The sequence below is a fragment of the Microtus oregoni genome, unplaced genomic scaffold (genome assembly GCF_018167655.1).
Source record: "Microtus oregoni isolate MIOR12 unplaced genomic scaffold, Mior012 000024F_ref0000369, whole genome shotgun sequence".
Classification (NCBI taxonomy): domain Eukaryota; kingdom Metazoa; phylum Chordata; class Mammalia; order Rodentia; family Cricetidae; genus Microtus; species Microtus oregoni.
Window position 1 is genome coordinate 36,440,368 of NW_024543083.1, and position 21,890 is coordinate 36,462,257.

At 38.7% G+C, this 21,890-nt stretch overlaps 3 protein-coding genes across 3 annotated transcripts in view; all 3 read left to right on the forward strand.

Moving 5' to 3' along the window:
• The window catches only part of LOC121462253 (serine/threonine-protein kinase Nek1-like), a 127,851-nt gene extending 120,566 nt beyond the window's left edge, over nucleotides 1-7,285 (forward strand). Inside the window, 1 exon segment of the mRNA XM_041673755.1 lies at nucleotides 7,183-7,285. The gene's annotated coding sequence lies outside the window, so the exon portion shown is untranslated.
• Nucleotides 1-21,890, forward strand: part of Nek1 (NIMA related kinase 1) — a 554,120-nt gene that overhangs the window by 370,260 nt on the left and 161,970 nt on the right. The window lies entirely within an intron of this gene.
• Nucleotides 486-21,890, forward strand: part of LOC121462254 (ubiquitin carboxyl-terminal hydrolase CYLD-like) — a 36,462-nt gene continuing 15,057 nt past the window's right edge. The window contains exons 1-5 of the mRNA XM_041673756.1: nucleotides 486-541; nucleotides 7,183-7,485; nucleotides 9,653-9,758; nucleotides 19,748-19,864; nucleotides 21,207-21,586. Of these exons, the coding sequence (XP_041529690.1) occupies nucleotides 524-541; nucleotides 7,183-7,485; nucleotides 9,653-9,758; nucleotides 19,748-19,864; nucleotides 21,207-21,586 (924 nt within the window). The 5' untranslated portion in view covers nucleotides 486-523. The remainder of the gene's footprint in view (nucleotides 542-7,182; nucleotides 7,486-9,652; nucleotides 9,759-19,747; nucleotides 19,865-21,206; nucleotides 21,587-21,890) is intronic.

Below are 21,890 nucleotides of genomic sequence, written 5' to 3' on the forward strand. Positions count from 1 at the left end.
AAACAAACTCACCCCAAATGTCTTCAGCTAAGTGGATCAAGCTCCCACAACATTTCCCCTTTTATTTCTAATAAAGAAGGGTCTAATCCTAGCATCAACTACATACTGCTCTTTCAGAGCACCTGCGTTTGGTTCCCAGCTCCCACACCAGGCACTCAGAGCTGCCTGTTAACTCCAGCACCAGGGGATCTGATGCCATCTCCTGGCCTCCTCTTCTACTGTGTTGTCTTTGCCATGTCACAGACCTAAAAGAAATGCACTGAAATCCTGAGCTGGAATAACTCCCACCCTGTGTTAGGAAGCTTGTTACCAAGAGAGAAAAATGCCACGCTAACCTTCCTGGTTTTGAAGTCTGCGTTATCTGAATTAATATAGTTCTTCCTGTTTTCATTCGGCTAGTGTTCAAGCCATGCCCTTTTCTACCCTTTTCCCTCATATCCTCTCTTCTTTCCTTCTTCCCAACCTCCTCCTTTTGAAAGAGGGTCTCAATATGTAGACATTAAGATCTTCCCACCTCATCTTCATGAATCCCGAATTACAGGTATGTGCCATTATGCCCACGTTACCTCTACATGTGTTTTATATTTTAATTGCTTTCTTTTTTTTTTTTTAAGTAAATGTTTCTTTTATTTATGCATTATTAGAAGAATAGCTAGCATTTAATAAGTGTTTATGATATGTCAGGTACTATGTGAATCACAAAATTATTTCATATAATCTTTAACAATTCTCTGAGGTATAAACTTTTTTTTTTCTTTTTTAAATTTATTTATTAAGGATTTCTGCCTTGTCCCCACAACCGCTTCCGCCTCTGCCTTTAATTGCTTGCTTATAGAAAACACGTATTTGCATCTTTTTTGATTCTTTGTTGATCTCTGTTTTGAACTGTCATAATTAGGTCATTAGTGTTAATTGTTTAGTTGATGTGTTGGACTTAGTGTGCCTCCCCACATTTACTGGGTTTTCATTGGTGTCCTTGCTCATTATCCCCATTTTGTCTTCCTCTTCTGCCTTTTGTGGTCCTAATTGATCATTTAGTATCATTTCATTTTATCCTTTTCCTTAACATATATTATGCTTTTTTTAAAAAAAATGTGGTTTTGTTTTACATTTGGCTACCCTTGAGTTTGCAATATGCACTTAAAATGAATCCACGCCCATTCTTAAATAATTCTAACTCATGAGGAGTGCAAGGTGGTCATAAACCCTCCTCCTGGTTCTTCATTTCACTTCCCTCTAAGTACAACTACACATCTATAAATGAAATAAAACTTCACCATTAAAATTTCCACAGCTGTCTGTGATATCAAGTAAGTAGAACAGTAAAGAACTTTGATTTGATCTTTATTTATTTTTCCATTTTAGCACTCTTCTATTCTTTCGTGCATGTGTGTGTGTGTGCATGTGTGTATGTGTGTGAATGCATGCATATGAGAGAGAGAGAGAGAGAGAGAGAGAGAGAGAGAGAGAGAGAGAGAGAGAATTTTACCTGCATGAATGTGCATGCGCCATGTGTAGGTCTGGTTCCCACAGAGGCCAGAAGAGGGGTCAGGAACCCCTAGAACTGGAGTTACAGATGGTTGTGAGCCATGTTTGTGGGTGCTAGGAATCGAACCCAGGTCCTCTGCATCTCTGAAAGAGCAGCAAGTGTTTTTAATCACTGGGCCTTCTCTCTAACCCCTTTCTTTCACTGTATAGGTGTGTGTGTGTGTGTGTGTGTGTGTGTAGAACTTCTTTGACACGTCTTATAAAGTAACAGTGCTGCCCATGAATGAATTTCTTCAAAAGATTTGAAGCTAGATCTCACATAGCCCATGCTGGCCTTAACCTCACCTTATTGTTCAAGCGCTATGGTCACAGGCACACATCACAACACCAACTTTCTCCTTGGTTTTTCTAATTTTATTCATTTTTGAGTTTTTTAGAGAGTCTCCCTTTATAGCTTGACTGTCCTGACATTCATTATGTAGCCCAGGTTGGCCTTCAGCTCACTGTGTAGTCAAGAATGAGCTTATCCTCCAAGCCCTGTGATCACAGGCATGCATCTCCACACCAGCTATCTCTCTAATTTTTTATTTTTATTTCATGGATTTTATTTTTTTAATTTAATTTATTTATTTTATTTTTGAATTTCTGAGACAAAATCTTACTGTGTGGTTCTAGCTGTCCTGGAACTCACCATGTAGACCAGGCTTGCCTTAAACTCACAGAGTTCTGCCTACCTCTACTGAGAACAGGAGAATTCTAGGAATAAGGAAGCCCATTCCTACCAGTCCTGCCCAGACCCCTGAAGAAGCAGAATGTGACATACCCTACTAAAAAAGCTACTGAGCCATGTGGCTAACATAGATAAGAATAATGGGTTAATATAAGCTACAAGAGCTAATAAGATAAGAAGCCTGAGCTAAGGGGCTGATCAGTTTATAACCTAATGTAGACTCTCTGAGTGATTTTCTTTGGGGGCTTACTGGCTGTGGAAACCCCAACAAGCAAGCCCTCATGTTACATACCTCTACCTCCTGAGCTCGTGGGATTAAAAGTGAGCACCACCATGCCTAGCTTTCACTTTTACTTTTGGAGTGGCTCACCACATAGAGAATTGTACCCCAGACTGTTTCAACCAACACCTTCAACATTTTATTGCCCAACTCTTTTCTTGATTTCATGATTTCTGAGGAGACATAGGTATAATTCTAGTCTTTTCTCCTCTGTAAATAGAACGTTGCTTTCACTTTGCCTCATTTTGAAGAATTAAAGAGTAATAATTTCATTGATTCTAAACTCTAAACGCTATGCCCAGGTGTCATTTTTCTGCTTATCCTGGTTTAGCCACTTCCTGCTTTGTAAGCTTTCCAGACCTGTAGTTTTGTGTGTGATGCTAATTTGGGGGAATTCCTCGGTCCTAACTGCTCAGCTACACCCTCAGATCCTTTCGTGAGTCTCCCTGTGTTCTTGGCGCATGTGCACCCCAGCCTTTGAAGTGTCCCATCTGCACTTGGATGTTCTGCTCTGGGTTTCTCTGGCATACTCCCCTTCCCTCATTCGCTCTTCAGCTTGGGATCTTTCAACTGAGATGCCCTTCAGCATGGAGATTCTCCCTTCTATGTTCAGTCTACTAATGAACCCATCAAAGGCATTCTTAGCACGTTACAATGTTTTTGATTTCTAGTACTTATTTGGTTCTTAGGAGTCTCACCTCTGCCTAAATTGCCCATTGATTTCCACAGAGTCTACTTTGTCTATTATGTTCCTTAGCCTATTGTTAAACGGCTTATTTATGTAACTATTGTCTTTTCTCTTGAGACTGAGTCTTACTCTATAGTCCAGGCTGGCCTTGAAGGCACTATGTAGCCCAAGCTAGCCCAGCTCACTGTGCTTTCCCTGCCTCAGCCGGCCAAGTTCTGGCCTTAAAGCTAGGGGCCATCACAGGCAGTTTATTTGTGTTTGTTTTAAATTCTCAGTCTGATAACTTTATTGTTCATGCTTATTTGAAGCTGATTCTCACTCATGCTTGCTTTGCTTGGTCGTAATGTGCTTTTGCCGTTTCATATTTCTTAGAATTTTTTAATTGATTTTATAGAGCTCTACATTTTTCTCTGCTTCCCTTCCATCCTCTCCCCTCCCCTTCAACCCTCTCCCAAGGTCCCCATGCTCCCAATTTACTCAGGCAATCTTGTCTTTTTCTACTTTCCATGTAGATTATATCTATGTATGTCTCTCTTAGTGTCCTCATTGTTGTCTAGGTTCTCTGGGATTGTGATTTGTGGGCTGATTTTCTTTGCTTTATGTTTAAAAACCACTTATGAGTAAGTACATATGATAATTGTCTTTCTGGGTCTGGGTTACATGACTCAATATAATGTTTTCTAGCTCCATCCATTTGCCTGCAAATTTCAAGATGTCTTTATTTTTTCTGCTGTGTAGTACTTCATTGTGTAAATGTACCACATTTTCCTTATCCATTCTTCAGTCGAGGGGCATTTAGGCTGTTTTCAGGTTCTGGCTATGACAAACAATGCTGCTATGAACATAGTTGAGCACATGTCCTTGTGGCATGGTTGAGCATCCTTTGTATATATATACTCCAAAGTCTTATTGCTGGGTCTTGGAGAAGGTTGTTTCCTAATTTTCTGAGAAATCGCCATACAGATATCCAAAGGGGTTGTACCAGCTTGCATTCCCTCCAGCAATGCAGAAGTATTCCCTTTTCCCCACAACCTCTCCAGCATAAGTTGTCTTCAGTGTTTTTGATCTTGGCCATTCTTACAGGTGTAAGATGGAATCTCAGAGTTGTTTTGATTTACATTTCTCTGATGACTGAGGATGTTGATCATTTCCTTAAGTGTCTTTCAGCCATTTTAGATTCTTCTGTTGAGAATTCTCCATTTAGTTTCGTAACCCATTTTTTAATTGGGTTATTTAGAATTTTGATGTCTAATTTCTGGAGTTCTTTATATATTTTGGAGATCAGACCTCTGTCTGATATGGGGTTGGTAAAGATCTTTTCCCATTCTGTAGGCTGTTGTTTTGTCCTCTTGAACAGAGTTGTTTTCTTTTTTTTTTTTTTTTTTTTTGGTTTTTCGAGACAGGGTTTCTCTGTGGTTTTGGAGCCTGTCCTGGAACTAGCTCTTGTGGACCAGGCTGGTCTCGAACTCACAGAGATCCACCTGCCTCTGCCTCCCAAGTGCTGGGATTAAAGGCATGTGCCACCACCGCCCGGCTCTTGGAAGTTTTTTTAATCACTGTATGGGTAAAAGCAACTACTGTCAGTCACTGGTCATGAGGTAGTGTGGTGAGCAGATGGGAAGGGTTCTACAGTTCTGTGATGTGACCCAGTCTTGTGACAGAGGACTTCACAGTGAACACATCACAGAGTTTACTTCTGAGCTCTCCTCACCCTTGGGCAGAACAAGATGGCTAGCGTTTCCCTTTTCCAGTCTAATCAGGCTGTAAGAAAACCCCAGCTGGCCGAGCTCTCACCAGACATTCCTCCCAAGGCAGGCCTTGCTAAGAAGAGTGCGGCACTTGGGATTATTTTTGAATATTCTTTCCCTTGCCCTGCAGAAGCAGAGGGGCTTTTTCTCTGGCCTGTGAGGTGCTGACCTAAGTTTTCACTCTCTGATTTGTTCACATAGAACTCCTGGCAATTTACCAGTTATAGCTCAGGTTTCCCTGTCCTGGTTCCGGCAGAGATAAGAGCTTGGGCATTCTCCTCACTTTCTCTAACTTGGGGTGCTGGTTTGCCTGTGACTCCACATCTCTAAGCTTGTTGCTTAGGGTAGAATGGCAATGCCAACACTTCTATGCACTAGACTGTATCTTCGTTTTGTTTGGTTTGGTTTGCTTTAGATAAGATGAGTAAAGACAGGACAAATGGGAAATCTCAAGCTTTGAAGGAGTTCTTCTGAAACCCAAGATGTCTGGATTTGAGCAGAATTTATTGCATTGATTGGCCTATTACACAGGTCCTATCTCAATTTTCAGAGACTAGTTTGATTTCCACTTGACCCAGACACTTTGGATCTGAACATGGAGGGTACATTATGAATGAGCGAGCCTGATGTGAGCAGCCATGGACAATCTAATTACATCTTAAATGGAAGCTGGCCTAAAGGGCTCAGGTTGCCTGTCTTTTACCATATTCCCAAACCATCCGTTTTCCTGAACATGGCATTCAATCCCTGTAACACTTGCTCCTGCACCTCTACACGGGTACTCCAGCTTGGCCGGACTCCTCCAGGGGCCAGGTAAACAGCCAAAACTCAGGAACCACACACAATCATTCTTAGGCTCCAAAGTCTCTTTTGTTTTACTCCCTTCCTTCTCTAATCACATTACTGAGAAATTTACAGAGTTACTGTTGGCAATTACCAACTGTGAGGAGAGGCTCAGCCTATTTAGAAACAGAATTTAACTAACTAAAGGTCTCCAGGTAGATGTGGGCAGCCCGGTGAAAGTACAGCTGCGATCTGGGGAAGAGAAATTTCCAGGAGTTGTGCACTTCAGAGGACCATTATTAGCGGATAGGACAGTTTCGGGGATTTTCTTTAGAGTAGAATTGCTGGTTAGTTTGATAGGACATTTGAGAGAGAAGGAGAGACAGAGAGCGTATGAGAAAGAGTGTGCACGTGAGCAAGAGACCACGAGCACATATTTTCCCCTTTATAAGATTCGTGTTTTCTGTTTGTTTGTTTTAGTACAGTTCTCAGAATGGACCTCAGGACCCTCTGCCTCTGAGCTATAGTTCAGCCCCCAAATTTATTTAATGATAAATTGAGAGGATATAAAGACAATTCTTGAAAACTTTAAAAAATTATCTCTTACGGTAGAAACTTACAAGTCATTATTCTGGACTTCATATTTTAGAAGCTTTTAAGTTACCTATATTAAAAGTTAACACTGCCAATTGTAATTATAAACACTTAAAAAATTGTGAACTCTCTTGTGATAGTGCCCACCAGATTCCCAGTTCTTAGTGTATGCTACTAAGTATAACAGTTTAGAGGTAAAATTTTTGAAGTGTGTTGCAGCAATTTCAGTTTGCTCATGCTTATCCCCGGAATGTATAAACTGCCTTGGAACTTAAGTGCCTTGGCAACAGATCTAAGAATTCTATATTCCAAACTGACTATTGGTTCACATTTGGACACTCTCAGGAGTAGAGAGAGGTCGTGCTTTACTTGCTTCTTGATTTGGCTTTTCAAGTAGTGAAATAATTAGGCTGTGACTGCCAGCTATGGTATGTACTAGCAGGGTTGCCAGCTACTTAACCTACATCAAGTTCTCCTGACCTGTTCCTCATCTGTGAAGTGCTTAGAGCACACATGACTTATAGTAGTTGTATGGTGGATAGCTGTAGATGGTTACAGTTTGTTCTCAGTAAATGGAGCTGATGCTGCTGTTTGGTTAAAGTTGAATGCCTGTTCATGACAAAAGTCGTGGTAGAACTATGTTGTAAATTTAATCCTCACTCTTTCTCAAAAGAATTATGATCTGAAATTATGAGTTAGTTTCATCATCAGATACAGCTTCTTTATTCTTTAAACACCCTAAACCCAACAACAGCTCTAGTCATATTTCATATTATGGATAGAATTTAGAGTTTTTCCAAAGTAATTTCCTGAAATCCCTTTAATGGATAATCTTTTCATATCTCTTTTTTAAAAAAACTTTGAAAACTAGGAAGAACCTTGTGGCCAAGGTTTCACTGATGGGGTATATCAAGGGAAACAGATTTTTCAGTGTGATGAAGATTGTGGCGTGTGTGTGGCATTGGACAAGCTGGAGCCCATAGACGACGATGACAATGGATTGGAAAGTGATTTTGTAGTCCCGATGGATACAATGCAGGCTGAACCTCCCCCTTTGGAAATAAACTCCAGAGTATCGCTGAAGGTCGGAGAAAGTGTAGAATCTGGAACAATAATATTCTGTGATGTTTTGCCAGAAAAAGAGAGTCTAGGATATTTTGTTGGTGTGGACATGGTAAGGATTTTTTGAGTTTTATTATTGTAAATATATGTTAATTTTATTATCAATTTAGGAATAAATTGAACACTTTGTATTCTTAAAATGGACTAATTTACAGTATTTTAAAGAACTTATTCCAGTTTGTCTTTGGTACAGGAACATTACATTAGGAATGTGAGCAGAAACAATGTTTCCCACATTTTTTTCGTGTTTTAATAAACTGGGCTAATACTCTCAGTCTTTAAATTCTCCTTATTTTAACTGACCAGTAGACAAAACCAAAAATCAAACCAAAACAATAAAACAAACTGACATTTCTCTAAGTCCAAATATATTGTATGATACTGTATTTTTCTTTAATTTAAAAATACTTTTGATACTTTTTTTGTATATTTGCTAAAGTTTAATTAATTTTCTCATAATAATGAATATAGAAAGTTATTAATAGAAAATACTCCGGAAAAGAACCATACTGCTTTTTGAGTTGACAGAGTATTCCCACAGGATTTTCACTGTCTAAAAACTGGTTTCTTATTGCGGCAAACTGTGTATAAGAAAGGTTCCAGTGTAACCATGGTTACACTAACAGTTCAAATCATTTGGCATATTCTCATCATGGCCTCTCCACTGTCTGTCTACAGAACTTTTTCATCATCCTGTACTGTGTGCTCTGTTTCTATTAAATAAATTCTGCCCAGTTTGCCCATGCCTGGTAACTACAGACTGGGTGTTTGCCTGCTGTAGGTACCTGAGAAGTGAGGTCATATGGTATAATTTGACTCCTTTTGTTTGTGTCACTCATTTTATTACTGAATAACCATACTTGATACCAATGGATGCATTCCAGTGCACATAGTGAATTAACGTGGCCCTAAGAGAATGAGGAGAAAGAAGTTGAGAACATTTTTATCATAGACTGAAAGTATAGTCAAAAGTTCATTATGGATAAAGGAGATGCCTTCATAATTGTTCTTACCAGGGTGTGTTGGGAGAGGATTATGAGCAGCAGACTCACACAGTGAATATTTTTAATAATCATTTTTATTTATTCATAAATGCTCTACAGAGATGGTTGGGTATGAATGTTCCAGTGTGTTTCTGTTGCCTTGTACTTAGAAATTGTGTAAGATGGCTCATTAGTTAGGTACAAAATAAGAATTTGCCAGACTCTCGCTATGTGAAATTAGAGCCAGAGTAAGACCCGTTGGTCTCTCAGAATCGTTATTAATTAAGAACAAGAATTCTCTAAATGAGAGTTTAGTGTTTCAGAGGAGTTGTAGACTGGGTAGAGAGAATGTTGGAGAAAGAAGGCCATTAGTTTTTGGACTTAGTCTTTCCTTGCTATAGGTTTCTTGGGCCAGGCTTTAGATGTTACAGGAACTGTTTGGGTCCTCTCCCTTCTTATTGGTGACCTAGGAGGTCATCTTATTTAGCCCAGGCAGGCTGTCTTGAGACTTGCCTGCCAGCTCCACACAAGTTCTGTCCATTGTTTGATTTATGCGAGCATCAGTTCCAAACAGTCCCGTTAGACTTCTTGATAAGAAAGTTCGTCGATCCTAACTTTACTCATGGCTGTCTGCTTCCAGGGACAAGCTAACATTCCTCACTGGTTCTCAGGGCAGTTGTTTCATGACCATCTGCTTGTGCCTCACGAATAACTCCTGTGCTGGTGACACAGTAGAGAATAACTTAGAAAATCAAGACTTTCCCCATTTTTTGAGGAAAGTCTTGTATACCCACAGATAACAAGAGAATTCTGAAGTTAACTGCTCTTCTGTTTATAAAAAGACACACAGTAATACAGTGAGCAAAGTGCCCAGGGGATGCAGATGTGTGATTAACTTTAAGGGTAGGTTTCTGGGTAAAATAATGCAATCCTAGTAAATTTTCTTTTGCAGACAATGTCTCTTTAAACCTCAGCTGGTGTTATTACTGCAGACTAAAGTATGAAAAAGGCTTTTGATTCATTATTTTGTGTGTTTGCTGTAAGTTGATTGTTATTATTTTTATTGTAAAACGTTGTTACTTTAGCAGATATTTCTAATACAGCCTTTCTTTTGTGCAAAAGTTAACATTTTTCTATGAAAGATATCTTAGATAATACTTTTGAAAGAAATGTTGGTGTTCACATTTATATTTATTGACAAAGGTATATAAAGGTTTACTTTTTTGGCATTTCAAGGATAACCCTATTGGTAACTGGGATGGAAGGTTTGATGGAGTACAACTTTGTAGCTTTGCAAGTGTTGAAAGTACAATTCTTCTGCACATCAATGATATCATTCCAGGTATGTCTCCTTTATGTATTCAGAAGATAGTTTTTAACATGTATTTTGTCATGAGAATGCAAATATATACTAAAGATGGATCTTTTGAAGTTGGCTTTATATTGTAGAATTGTCGTTATATAGACTAACCTTTCTTTTCTCCCGAAACAAGGCAATAAAGGTTATTTCTAAAAGTATGTAAGTATAGTGAAGTTTATACAGTATCTCTTACATTGTCTTCTCCTAGACATTCTAATAGAGAAAGAAATCCTGTCTTGTAATTGGAAGGTTCAAAAATACAAAAAAAATAAATGCTGTTTCTTGGAGTAAGAGATGAAGCTAGAAGCTTTTAAAAAAATTTATTATCTCATTTAAACTCCACAGAGGATTCAGGATTCGTATTAAATAATGGCTGAAGTTCCTTTTTTGTTGTTTTTAATTATTTTTTTCATTTATTTTACATCCTGATCTCAGTTTCCCCTCCCTCCTCTCCTCTTGTTCCCCCCCGCCCCTGGCCCTGGTTGCCTCCCCTTTGTTTCTGTTCAGAGAGGGGCAGGCCTCCCATGGGTGTTAGAGTATGGCATATCAAGTTGAGGTAGGACTAAGCTCCTCCCTTTCTATTAAGACTGGGCAAGGCAATCCAATATGATGAATAGGTTCCCAAAACTTAGCTTAAGAGTTAAGGATCCCAGTGTTAGGAGTCCCACAAGTAGATCAAGCTACACAACTGTCACACATATGAAGAGGGCTTAGGTCAGTCCATGCAGGATCCTTCACTATTGGTCCAGAGTCTGTGAGCTCCTATGAGCCCAGGTTAGTTGTTTCTGTGGGTTCCTCCCTTTCTTCAACAGGATACTTGGAGTTTGACCCAGTGCTTTGGTATGGTTCTCTGCATCTGTTTCCATCAGTTACTGGATGAAGACGCTCTAATGACAATTAAGGTAGTCATCAATCTGAATATAAGAAATGTCCAGTTCAGGGACCCTCTCTACTGTTGCTAGGAGTCTTCTCTGGGATCATCCTAGTGAATTCCTTGAATTTAGCTGACATGAGGTTTCTTCCTGACCCCGAAGTGCACCCTCATCGAGACAACTCTTTCATCATTCTCCCCCTCCAAGTTCTTTTTGTTTTAAGATGGTATTATGGTAGATCATGCTTCATAACTGTAGTCAGAAACTATTACATAGTTTTATTATATCTGTTATTCTTAGTATTTTACTACATATATTATTTATTACAAAATAATAATTAGGGCAAACAAGATGGCTCAGTGGGTAAAGGCACTTGCACACACACACACACACACACACACACTGCTGGGTATGTAACACAGAGTGTTTTCCATTGGTATAATTGGTACAGTGGTAAAACACTTTACCATTGAGCTACAGCACAGCCCCTGAACTTAAAAAACAAATGAAATTAAAACACCACCCAAAAATGAAAAACAAAAAACACCCCCCCCCCAAAAAAAACCTTAAGAACCTTTTGTTTTGCCTCAAATAATATTTTCTTTGGCTGCTAAGAGGTGATTGACAATGGTAGTAACACCAACCACTGCTGTTAGAATTCCCAGTGATAGGCTAGTGCATTGAAGTCAATGGAGGCATTCAGAAATAGGGCTGTCCACAAGCCATAACCAGGGATGTGCCGGGCCTGGAATTAGATGGTTTATGCTATCTCTATGTCCTGAACAGATTTATAAGATAGGTCTTAATATATATATTGCTGATTAAAAATACAAAACAGGGATGTTGGAGAGATTGCTCAGTAGTTATGACACTGATTGCTTTTCCAGAGGTCCTAAGTCCAATTCTCATGGTAACTTACAGCCATCTGTAGTGGGATCTGATGCCCTCTTTTGGCATAAAGTCATACATGCAGATAGAACAGTCATATACATAAAATAAATAAATAAATATTAAGAACATATAAAGCAGAATAAACAACAAAAGCAACAAAAGCAAAACAAAATAAAAATCCTGGGGCTTAAATTATCTATGATGAAAGTGAGTGGCAGAACCAAAGTCCAAAACTCATCTGATTATGAACCTGTGTTCTCTTTAGTCCCCAACAAATCCCATATCCTACGAGTACTCTTGCATTGTGAACATCTGCATAATCCTCTATTTCTTAGTGTCACATACTGGGGAATATTATTTCCATGGAGATGGAGATGTATTTCGTTTCTGGTTCTATAAAAGATGATTTTACCGTAACAAGAATTATAAGTGAGCAACACACTGTATTTTCTCTTCTAGTGTTTTCCCATTATTGGTAAGGTTGACAACAGAATGCTTTTGAATTTATTTCTATAGCTTATTTTAGGCTCTGAATTCCTTATTTCATAAAAACAGAAACTGAAGGCTCCTAACTGCATTCTACCCTTCCTGTCTGCCTGTTGATGTCAAGTCATAAACTGTTCTACAGTTTGAACATGCTTCCCACGCAGCTTTTAGTTTTGTAGCAGGAGGCATGAGGTTCATATGTCAGCTTTACTTCAGTTCTGCTCTGAGAAAGTCTGACACACTTTACTTTTGATTTCTTTTAAGATATATTTGTTATTGAGAATTTTCATACATGCATATATTGTATTTTGATTATATTACCCCCCAACTCCTCCTGGGTCTCCCACTTCTAATTCCCTTTCTTACTTTTTGGAAATAAATTGTTTATATTCAGGGAAAACATATGTGTCCTTATTTTAATTAGTTGTGTTTACTTTTCATCCATGCTTTATAGACAGCACAGTTTGGGATGTTTGTGAATTAAAATGCTTTTTTTTAATGTTACAATAGTGCTTATTGTTTAAAATACAGCAGTGTAAAAGCACCATTAATTCAGATAGTAGAAAGCCCTCACGTAGACTTCTTTAGATGTGGATATTTAGGAGGCAAAGCACATAAGCATTCTTGGGGTTGAGACGGTAGCTCCATGGTTAGAGTACTTGAGTGAAGCTGTAAGTTCCAGTCTCAGCACTGAACAAAAGTGATGATTAGGGCTAGCAAGATGGCTCAGTGGGTAAGGGCACTTGCCCTCAAGACTGATTCCTGGAACTCAGGTGGTAGGAGGAGAGAATGACTCCTGCAGATTATCATCTGATCTATGCATGCATGCTATGGCACATGGGTGCGTGTGCGGACACACACACACACAGAGTGATAAATTAACTAAAAATTTTTAAAGTAAAGTAATTCCTATGTAGAACTTTCATTTAATTAGTTGAGATATATATTAAATGAACAGAATCTGTGGCCAGTAAGATGGTGATGAAGCCGGAGAATGGTCAAACAAGGGGTAAAGAAGATGGGGGGCTGCCCTGTCACATTCATGTGCTCCCACAGACCTCTGCAGGAGACATTTGAGCAGCACACACAAGAAATTATTTGGGAGCTGAATTAAGAAGGCCTTTTCAAAAAGTTGGAGAGTTATGCTGATTTTATAATACTAACTTGCTGAATGGCTGGGAAGAAGCTCTGGAAATTCTTTCTTTTATTTATGAGTTTTTTTCACAGGAGCCAATTCAGGGTAATACTGCTTTTCTATAGTAATATCTCACTGATTTCACAATATCCCACAAATTCCACTTTAGTTAGCAAACAAGTATATTTGGATTTTTTTAAAGGATTTCTTTTCAGGGAACTGTCCAATGGTGCTTTTGAAACCTTAAAACGTGCGACATTTTTGTGTGAATGTAATTGTCAATTTTTAGATATCTTAATTGCATTGTTTTGGGTATTGCATTTTATAGCTGAATGAAGTATGTTGTGGGATTGGGAAAATCATTGTTAGTATAACCATGCAAGAAGGAAGAAGAGGGGCTGGAGAGATGGCTCAGTGGTTAAGAGCACTGCCTACTCTTCTAAAGGTCCTGATTTCAATTCCCAACAACCACATGGTGGCTCACAACCATCAAAACTGAGATCTGATGCTCTCTTCTGGCCTGCAGGCAAACACACAGACAGAATATTGTATACATAATAAATAAATAAAATATTTAATAAGAAGGAAGAAGATTCCTGAGCTGTGAAGCTCAGGGATGCAGATTTGGTTGTGTGTTTTCAGTCTTCTGTAAATTAAAGATTGATGTGTTCCCAGCTTTCTTTCTTTATATATGTATTTATGTGACTAATATATATTTATATTCCAACTCTAAATTTGTTTGAACTTTAAATTGTCTTAGATTCTGCAGTAGCACATAATAAATAGAAAAAAGAAAAGTAAAACTGTTTTGGAATTGGACTGTAATCTTTTAAGGAAACTTTTTTTAGCAGTACCCACCTTATAAATATCTTAATAATTTCAACACTGGTATAGAATTAAAATAACAAAAAACAAAACAAAACATGAGTTTCATGACTTGGGAGTCCCTTGTCAAGATCTTCAAGATTCCTGCTTGTCCTTGATGTTATTGCTGGTTTAGAGCAGTGGTAAGAAAGGAAGAGAATGCTTTTTCTCATTCATAGCTATTGATATTCGTAAACCTTGAATAGTAGATAATTGAGAACGATACTGCTTTTATACACATAAATTACACGTATTTGCCAACAAAATTAAGCTTGCAAATAGACTTTTAAAAAGTAAAATTATTTAAATGAAAATTAATTTGGTACATTTGAATAAGCCTTCATCTATATTTTGTATCATTAACATTCTTTTCTTGAGGGGAAAAAGCGTGACAGTGTCTCCTTTAGTTCCTTAGTTTATTTATTTTTTTCTTGCCCAATTACATCCATTTGTGGGACAATATTAACATTTCTAGCACGTAGGAAAGATTGTTTTTGGAGCAGCTGAACAGTTGGTGAGATTTGGGAAGAATTCTCCCCAGTGAAATATTTCTTCCTGTTGGTATCTGGAAACGTTTGCTTCACCCCGCTGTTAAAGTGTCCCTCTTTGCACTGCTGTTTCTGATAGTCCAAAGCATTAAAGCTGCTGAGACAGCACATCTAGGTTTGTAAAGTTGTGATGAAGTATGCCAATTTGTGACACTCCCAAAGCATGCATTTCTTTGAGTCATGCATTTAAAGTAATGCATTGAGCTGTGTCTGTCATTGTGAAGCTTAAGAGTATAATGCAACTATCAACAACAACTCAGACTACACAGTATGTGCACATTCACAGAAATTCGAAAAGGAAGTCACTTAGTGGGACCCTTTCCTCCTGAGGCTGATCCCAAACGCATAATTTCTTTTTGCATCCGTCCCGATCACTTTTTTCTTTGTGTTGCATGTCTTCATAGTTTATAACCTTTAAAAAAGGTAACAGTTTTGTAGCAATATAATTGATATAATTGATAATATAGCCATAGACCAGTACATCTCAACCCTAAGAAAAGCTTCTTCCTGCAGAAGATGTCAACACAGAGACCTTCAACTGGTTCAGGTGCAAAGAATAAGAGACTGTGGAGTCTGCAGCCTTAAGTGGGCACGTACATTTGCACTCCTCCCACCAAGGGTCAGGGACTTTGCAGAAGAGAGGGCAGAAAGTTCTTAAGAGCCAGAGGTAGAGGCCAACTTCAAGAAAACAGAATTTTCTGGATGCAGCAGGGCAGTTGTATATATAATCTTACAGGAATTGTGATGATGTGTTCACAAGCTGTGCAGCTTCAGTCCAGAGAAAATCCCAGCCTGTAGGGAGTGGCGAGTAGGTATGAAACCCCACCACCAGCTGAGACTGTGGCTTCTGAAAGCAACTTGATCTACCCACACAGGGTACCACTATTTACAGTAAGATTTTAGAGAAATAGCTACACTGTTTTACAGCATGATTGTATGGTGTCATATAACCACTGGAAATATATGAATGACCCAGTTTATCCACATCCTAAGCAGCATATTCTCAGATCTGTAAAGGCACCTGAGGATCAGGGTACCTTTACCTGTCAGGGATATCTAAATTAGACATATATAAGTCAAATTTGGACATATAGTTTACCCAAACAGTTACAGCTTACCAATGTTAGTAGAGGCAAGAAGATTAGAAGGAATATCTAGTTTTTTTTTTTAGCTGTGGTTCTCAGACAGAGAGTATAATCCTGATCTGTAGAAGGCAGAACCAAGTTTTAACATTGTAAACAATTTAGTGTTTTAAATCAATATCAAGGGGTTTACTCTTAAGTTAAAAAAATCTCACTGCCGGTGGCTGGAGAGATGGCTCAGAGGTTAAGAGCACTGACTGCTCTTCCAGATGTCCTGAGTTCAATTCCCAGCATCCACATGGTGGCTCACAACCATTTGTAATATCTGGTGCCCTCTTCTGGCCAGCAAACATACAGACAGATAGAGCACTATACATAATAAATAAATAAATAAATCTTTAAAAAAATAAAAATAAAAAATCTGACTGCTAGCAACATGTGTTCTTGTACATGAATGTAGAGGTGCAGCCTTAATATCTCAGTTAATCTGTGTTGTTATAAACCTTGTTTTTTTATGAACAGGACAGGAATTATACAGAAATACATTGTAAGTCAAAGCATATGGGAGGGGAATATTTCCTTGGTGGGACCAGCGCATGTGGGTAGCCTTAATAAGGATGGGACTGAGGTTTTGAACTTAACCAAAATGGTGGTTATCTATGCGCTTGTACTTTTTCAGAGCAGTTGTAATCTGGAGTTACAAGTTTTACAGATTTTAAAACATGCACACAAACACACACAGGCATAAAGCAAGCATACTGTGACCACATTATTTACATGTATTTATTAATAGATGAACAAAATTTTTCCAGGAAACTGTGTCAGCTGACCAACTTAAAAATCTGGAGTAGGCTGCGGGAGCCAGGCGAGCACACAGGTGGTCCCATCGAGGGCTAGATCAGCAGATGCTGTAAGGGAGAACAGAAACCCAACATAGGACAGAACACCTATGCAAATCAGAGTAGTAGGGCAGGGGAAATGGATCCGTGGCAGGGAGAATCCCAGCATGACCAGATCACATGCCAGGGATGAGAGACAGGAGTGCAGAGATGCAGACAAACAGCAAGAGAAGTGTTTGTGCGTGTGTGCGTGTGCGTGTGTGTGTGTGTGTGCGTGTGTGTGTGTATTCCTAACTCTGATTTGTCTCCGACCCAGGTTTTTATCAAGCTGTGTTCTGTGAAATACAGTAATCCAGCATACTTGGGTGGCTGAGAATGTTTTATCAAGTCAGTTTAGTACATCACATTGGTTAGAGGTTATCCAGGCACGTGGGCATGTAAAGGCTCCGGTTTTTAGAGTAAACAAATTGTCCATGTTTATCTTGGCACCCTCCATAAACGCTTGAGTGTAAAACACTGTAATGTGTAGGGTTGTGCTGGGCATGCTGACCTGGAAAATGTAACAAAAATTATGAATAAGATTTTCTTTAAAGCTTTTTAAAACTTCAAATAAAATTGGCTGCATCTGACTAACTTTTAAAAAATTAAAGCATTTTGATAACTGATGATTATATTTTCTTACAGAAATTATATTTTTAAGTACAGTGTTGATTTTTTTTCACCTGAGAAATTACTTTTCAGTACTGTGGAGTCTTTAAAGAGAATCTGTAAGACTATAAAGATTGTGCTTTTTTGTTGGAAAGGATTTCTTTGTTTTTTATGCTAAACTATGTTTCTTCCATATATATTTAAAAAGTATGTTTACTATTTCAGAGAGCATGACACCGGAAAGGTGTTACACGCCTTCAATCCCAGCTCTCAGGAGGCAAAGGCAGGTGGATCTCTGTGTTCGAGGCCAGCCTGGTTGACAGAGCAAGTTCCAGCAAAAAACCCTAGAGGGGAGAGAGAGAGAGAGAGAGAGAGGGAGAGAGAGAGAGGGAGGGAGAGAGGGAGGGAGCTTCTAATACACACCAGAAAAAGTTTCGACCTGTGCTCTGCTTGTTCTGCTGAGCTTTGTCTAAATGAACCTTTAGGAGCTGACTGCCATGCATTCACATGGAGTATCCACAGTTTCACTTGGGAAGAAAAGTCCCCAAGGATGGTGTCATGTACAGCTGCCAGGGTGCAGCTTTTGGTGCTTTTGCTTATTTTTTTGTACAGCTTTTCTGAGTTGGCTTGGGCAGAATCTTCTTTGAGCAGTAAAGACTGCATGCTTGCCACTAAACTTTTTCTCTAATTCATGAACCAGCCAGACTTGGATTTTCTGGAAAGATTTCTGCTGAGAAACTGGTGCTAAAATAAGGATTGCTTTCTGACCATCACCAGCTTCAGTTTCCTTGGCTGTGGTGGGTGATACTGAGTTTCCAAGCTGTGCCTTGAGATCTTGAGTTCATCTCCAGCTCAAGCAGTGCATGAGAGATGCTAGACTCCAAGTCATCTGTCTTCTTGTGGTCATCAGGCTTCCTAGTCTTGGTGCTTGAGCTGATCATGGCCTTCTCCTGAAAGGAGGAAAGTACCACTGGTCATATGGGTCGTGGGCTGCATTTTCAGGTCATTGACAGGCACAGACCGAATATTCCACCACATCCCTAACGAGGGCACAGAGCCTCGGAGGTCCATCCTCCTAAACTACAAAGAACAAGAAATTGTGTTAATAAAATTCTAAGATGTTTATATTGTAAATCTAAAAAAATAAATTATTTCTTTTGTAATGTTGGGGATCAAAGTCAGCAGAACCTTATAAGCTAGGTAAGTACTTTTTTACTCAGGTATTGTTCCAGACACTGATATTACTTTTTGATTTTTTTGGTGCTTGCATCAAATCTGGCATCTTACACAAACTAATATAGGACTCTACTCCTGAGCCATATACCCACCCAAAACCTGAATGTTTTTTAACTTAATTTGTTCATCAGCTTGTATTATCACATTTGAAGTTTATGAAGGGAAATTATAATCATGAGCCACTTATTAATGGGATAAGTTCTGAGAAGTGCATCATTTGGCAGTTTGTTTTTTTGTGTGACTTTTTGATGAGAAATCTTGTTTGTTCCCAGCTGCTCAGCCAAAAAATAATCACACAGAAACCATATTATTTGCAATACTGTTTGGCCAATAGCTTAAGCATATTTCTGGCTAACTCATCTTAAATTAACCCATCTCCATTAATCTGTGTATTGCCACAAGGCTGTGGCTTACCAGGTAAAGTTCCGGCATCTCCTGTGGGGCTGTATGGCTTCTCTCTGACTCTGCCCTTCTTTCTCCCAGCATTCAGTTTTTCCCACCTAGCTCTGTTCTACTCTATCAGGCCAAGCCAATTTCTTTATTAATCAATGGTATTCACAGCATGTGGAGGAGAATCCCACATCATGTGACCATCATAGAATGCACTTCACAAACCTTGGTAAAAGAACTTTGTGTATGTCTAGGCTCTATAACACTGCTGGATGTTCTTTTGTTGACTGCAATGGGGTTTCATCCTGTGGATTGTGGCCCCTTCGGGGTTTGAATGACCCTTTTATTGGGGTCGTTTAAGACCATTGGAAAACAAAGATATTTATATTACAATTCATAACAGTGGCAAAATTGCAGTTATAAAGTAACAACGAAAACAATTTTCTGGTTGGGGTTTGCCACAGTTTGAGGTATTGTATTAAAGGGTGGCAGAATTAGGAAGGTGGAAAACCACTGTTATATGGTATGAATGATAGAGGTGAAATTCGTGAGCCAGTAATTTCATCAAAGTAGAGGTGACATTGAAAAATAGACTACATGGAATGATTTTTTTTTTGTCCAGATTTCTTTAGATAGTCTGTAGTGTCCTGGAACTTGCTCAATAGAAAAGGATGGCCTCAAACTCAGATATGCCTGCCTCTACTAAGTGCTGGGATTAAAGGCTCGTGTCACCACTGACCACCAGAATGGTTTCTTAGAACTTTAATATAAATGACTAACTTTTATATTAATTTTATAACTCCTACTCTCTTCTGTGTTGACTAATTACCAAACTTTTAAAGCCGAAGACAATACAATACTATGTATATGTATATTAGTTGTGTGAGCAGTTGTTATACCATGCATATGTTAATTTAATTATAAAACTTCTTTTTGTAACATATTGGCTTTTTTAAAAAGGAACTTTTCTTGTTCCATAGGATCTACCTCAGACCCTGGAAGTAAAAGCAGATCTGAATTATTTTATACCTTAAATGGGTCATCTGTTGACTCACAACCACAAACCAAATCCAAAAATTCATGCGATATTGATGAAGGTAATCTATAATTTTAGTCCTCTTTATAATGGTACCCTCTGTTTAATATGTAAGGGGAAATGACTTTTTCATCAATATTTGTTAATTTTGGAAACAGTGAATAGATCATAGCTAATATGACAATATTGCTGAACTAAAATATTAAACATAGTTTGAACTACACTGTTATTAGGGTTGAGGATACATTTGAAATATGTTAGTAGTCTGGGTTTTGTTTTGCTTTGTTTTTTTTTTACCCGAGACAGGGTTTCTCTGTATAAAAAGTCCTTGCTGTCCTAGAACTTGCTCTGTTGACCAGACCGGCCTCGAACTCACAGAGACTCACCTGCTTCTGGTTCCTGAGTGTTGAGATTAAAAGTGTACACCACTATGCCCAGCAGTTTGTTCTTATCTCTTAATACATCTGCTTAGGATCAACTGTTTTTAGAAATGAAGTGACTCATTTAAAGACTTGCCTATCTTATTTTCTTTAAAACACACTACCTTCCTTGTTTCCTAGATATCATTCTCCTTTCATGGATTTATTTCCTTCATCTGTGTAGGTTAATTACCTGGAAATCCTTCTAGTTCCTCCAGTTCAATGGTCTGGCTGACTGCTCTTCACCTCTTAAACTGAAACCTTTCCTCCCGCTGTACTCACTCACTCTCTTAGGTTAGGTTAAGTGTCCCTGAAGTGGTTTTGGTTTTTTGCCTGTATTTTCTATAAGTTCCTAGTGCTTCTACAGTGCTTTGTATTCAGTAGATTCAGTAAACTAAATGAAAATATAGTGTTCTAAGTCTCTAGGATGACTGCTTATGACATGGATTCAGTTATAAGCTAAAACACACAGTACAATCTACAGTTGCATACTATAGGTTACATATATACTCACACAGAAAGTGACCTGAGTGGGTATTTGCCACATCTGATTCTCGCACTGAGTGGGGTTTTGTGAGCATAGGCAAAATGACCTGCCTCTCTCAAGAATTCATCCTGGGCCGGAGAGATGGCTAGAGATTAAGAGCACTGACTGTTCTTCCAGAGGTTATTTAGAATTATTATTTAATTTTTATATCTCTTCATACTAATTTCTAACTTAATCATATTATGGGAAAGAATATAATCCATGTGATACTGACTAGACTTAGATGACCAATGCCAGATTACTGAGACAGGAAACTGTGGAGGTCGAGAAGAGGAGCAAGAACATTATTCAGAGCCAATGAGTTTACAGTGCTTTCAAGCAGGCTTGCAAAGGGATCATGTGATCAGTTAGACTAGAACTTTGTATTGTTTTTAGAAGATGCATTCATATTTAATGTTCTTGAACAGCCTTTTCTAATTAAGGACAATTTTTCATAGTTGCAGAAGACCCTGCAAAATCACTAACAGAGCTGTCTCCAGACTTTGGACATTCATCACCTCCACCACAACCTCCTTCCATGAACTCCTTATCCAGCGAGAACAGATTGCACTCTCTACCGTTCAGCCTGACCAAGATGCCCAATACTAAGGGCAGCATTGCTCACAGCCCACTGTCACTGTCAGTGCAGTCTGTGACGGGCGAGCTGAACAGCACGCCTGTCCAGGAGAGTCCACCTTTGCCCATCTCTTCTGGTAATGCATACGGCCTAGAGGTGGGCTCACTGGCTGAAGTGAAAAAGAATCCCCCATTCTATGGGGTTATCCGTTGGATTGGCCAGCCGCCTGGGCTCCGTCACGTGCTAGCTGGGCTGGAACTGGTAATTTATTTTGGCTTGAAATCTACAACTTTTCTTCATGGGTTTTAAAACTAGGTTTTCCTCTATTAGATAATTTCTTGGGAAGTTATTTTTTTCTCAAAAAAAAAATTCAGTAGTAGAGGAAATATAGTAGTGCTTACCTTCACCCTTTGCCATCGCTAAGGCTTCTCACCCACTTATTCCTCATGTTTGTTTGTGATCAAGGAATAGATTGATTTTTAGGCTAGAACATGTAGTCTCCACATACAAACAGAATGCAGCAAAGAAAGCAGTTCAGTGACCAGTTCTCCTTCTTATTCTTTAG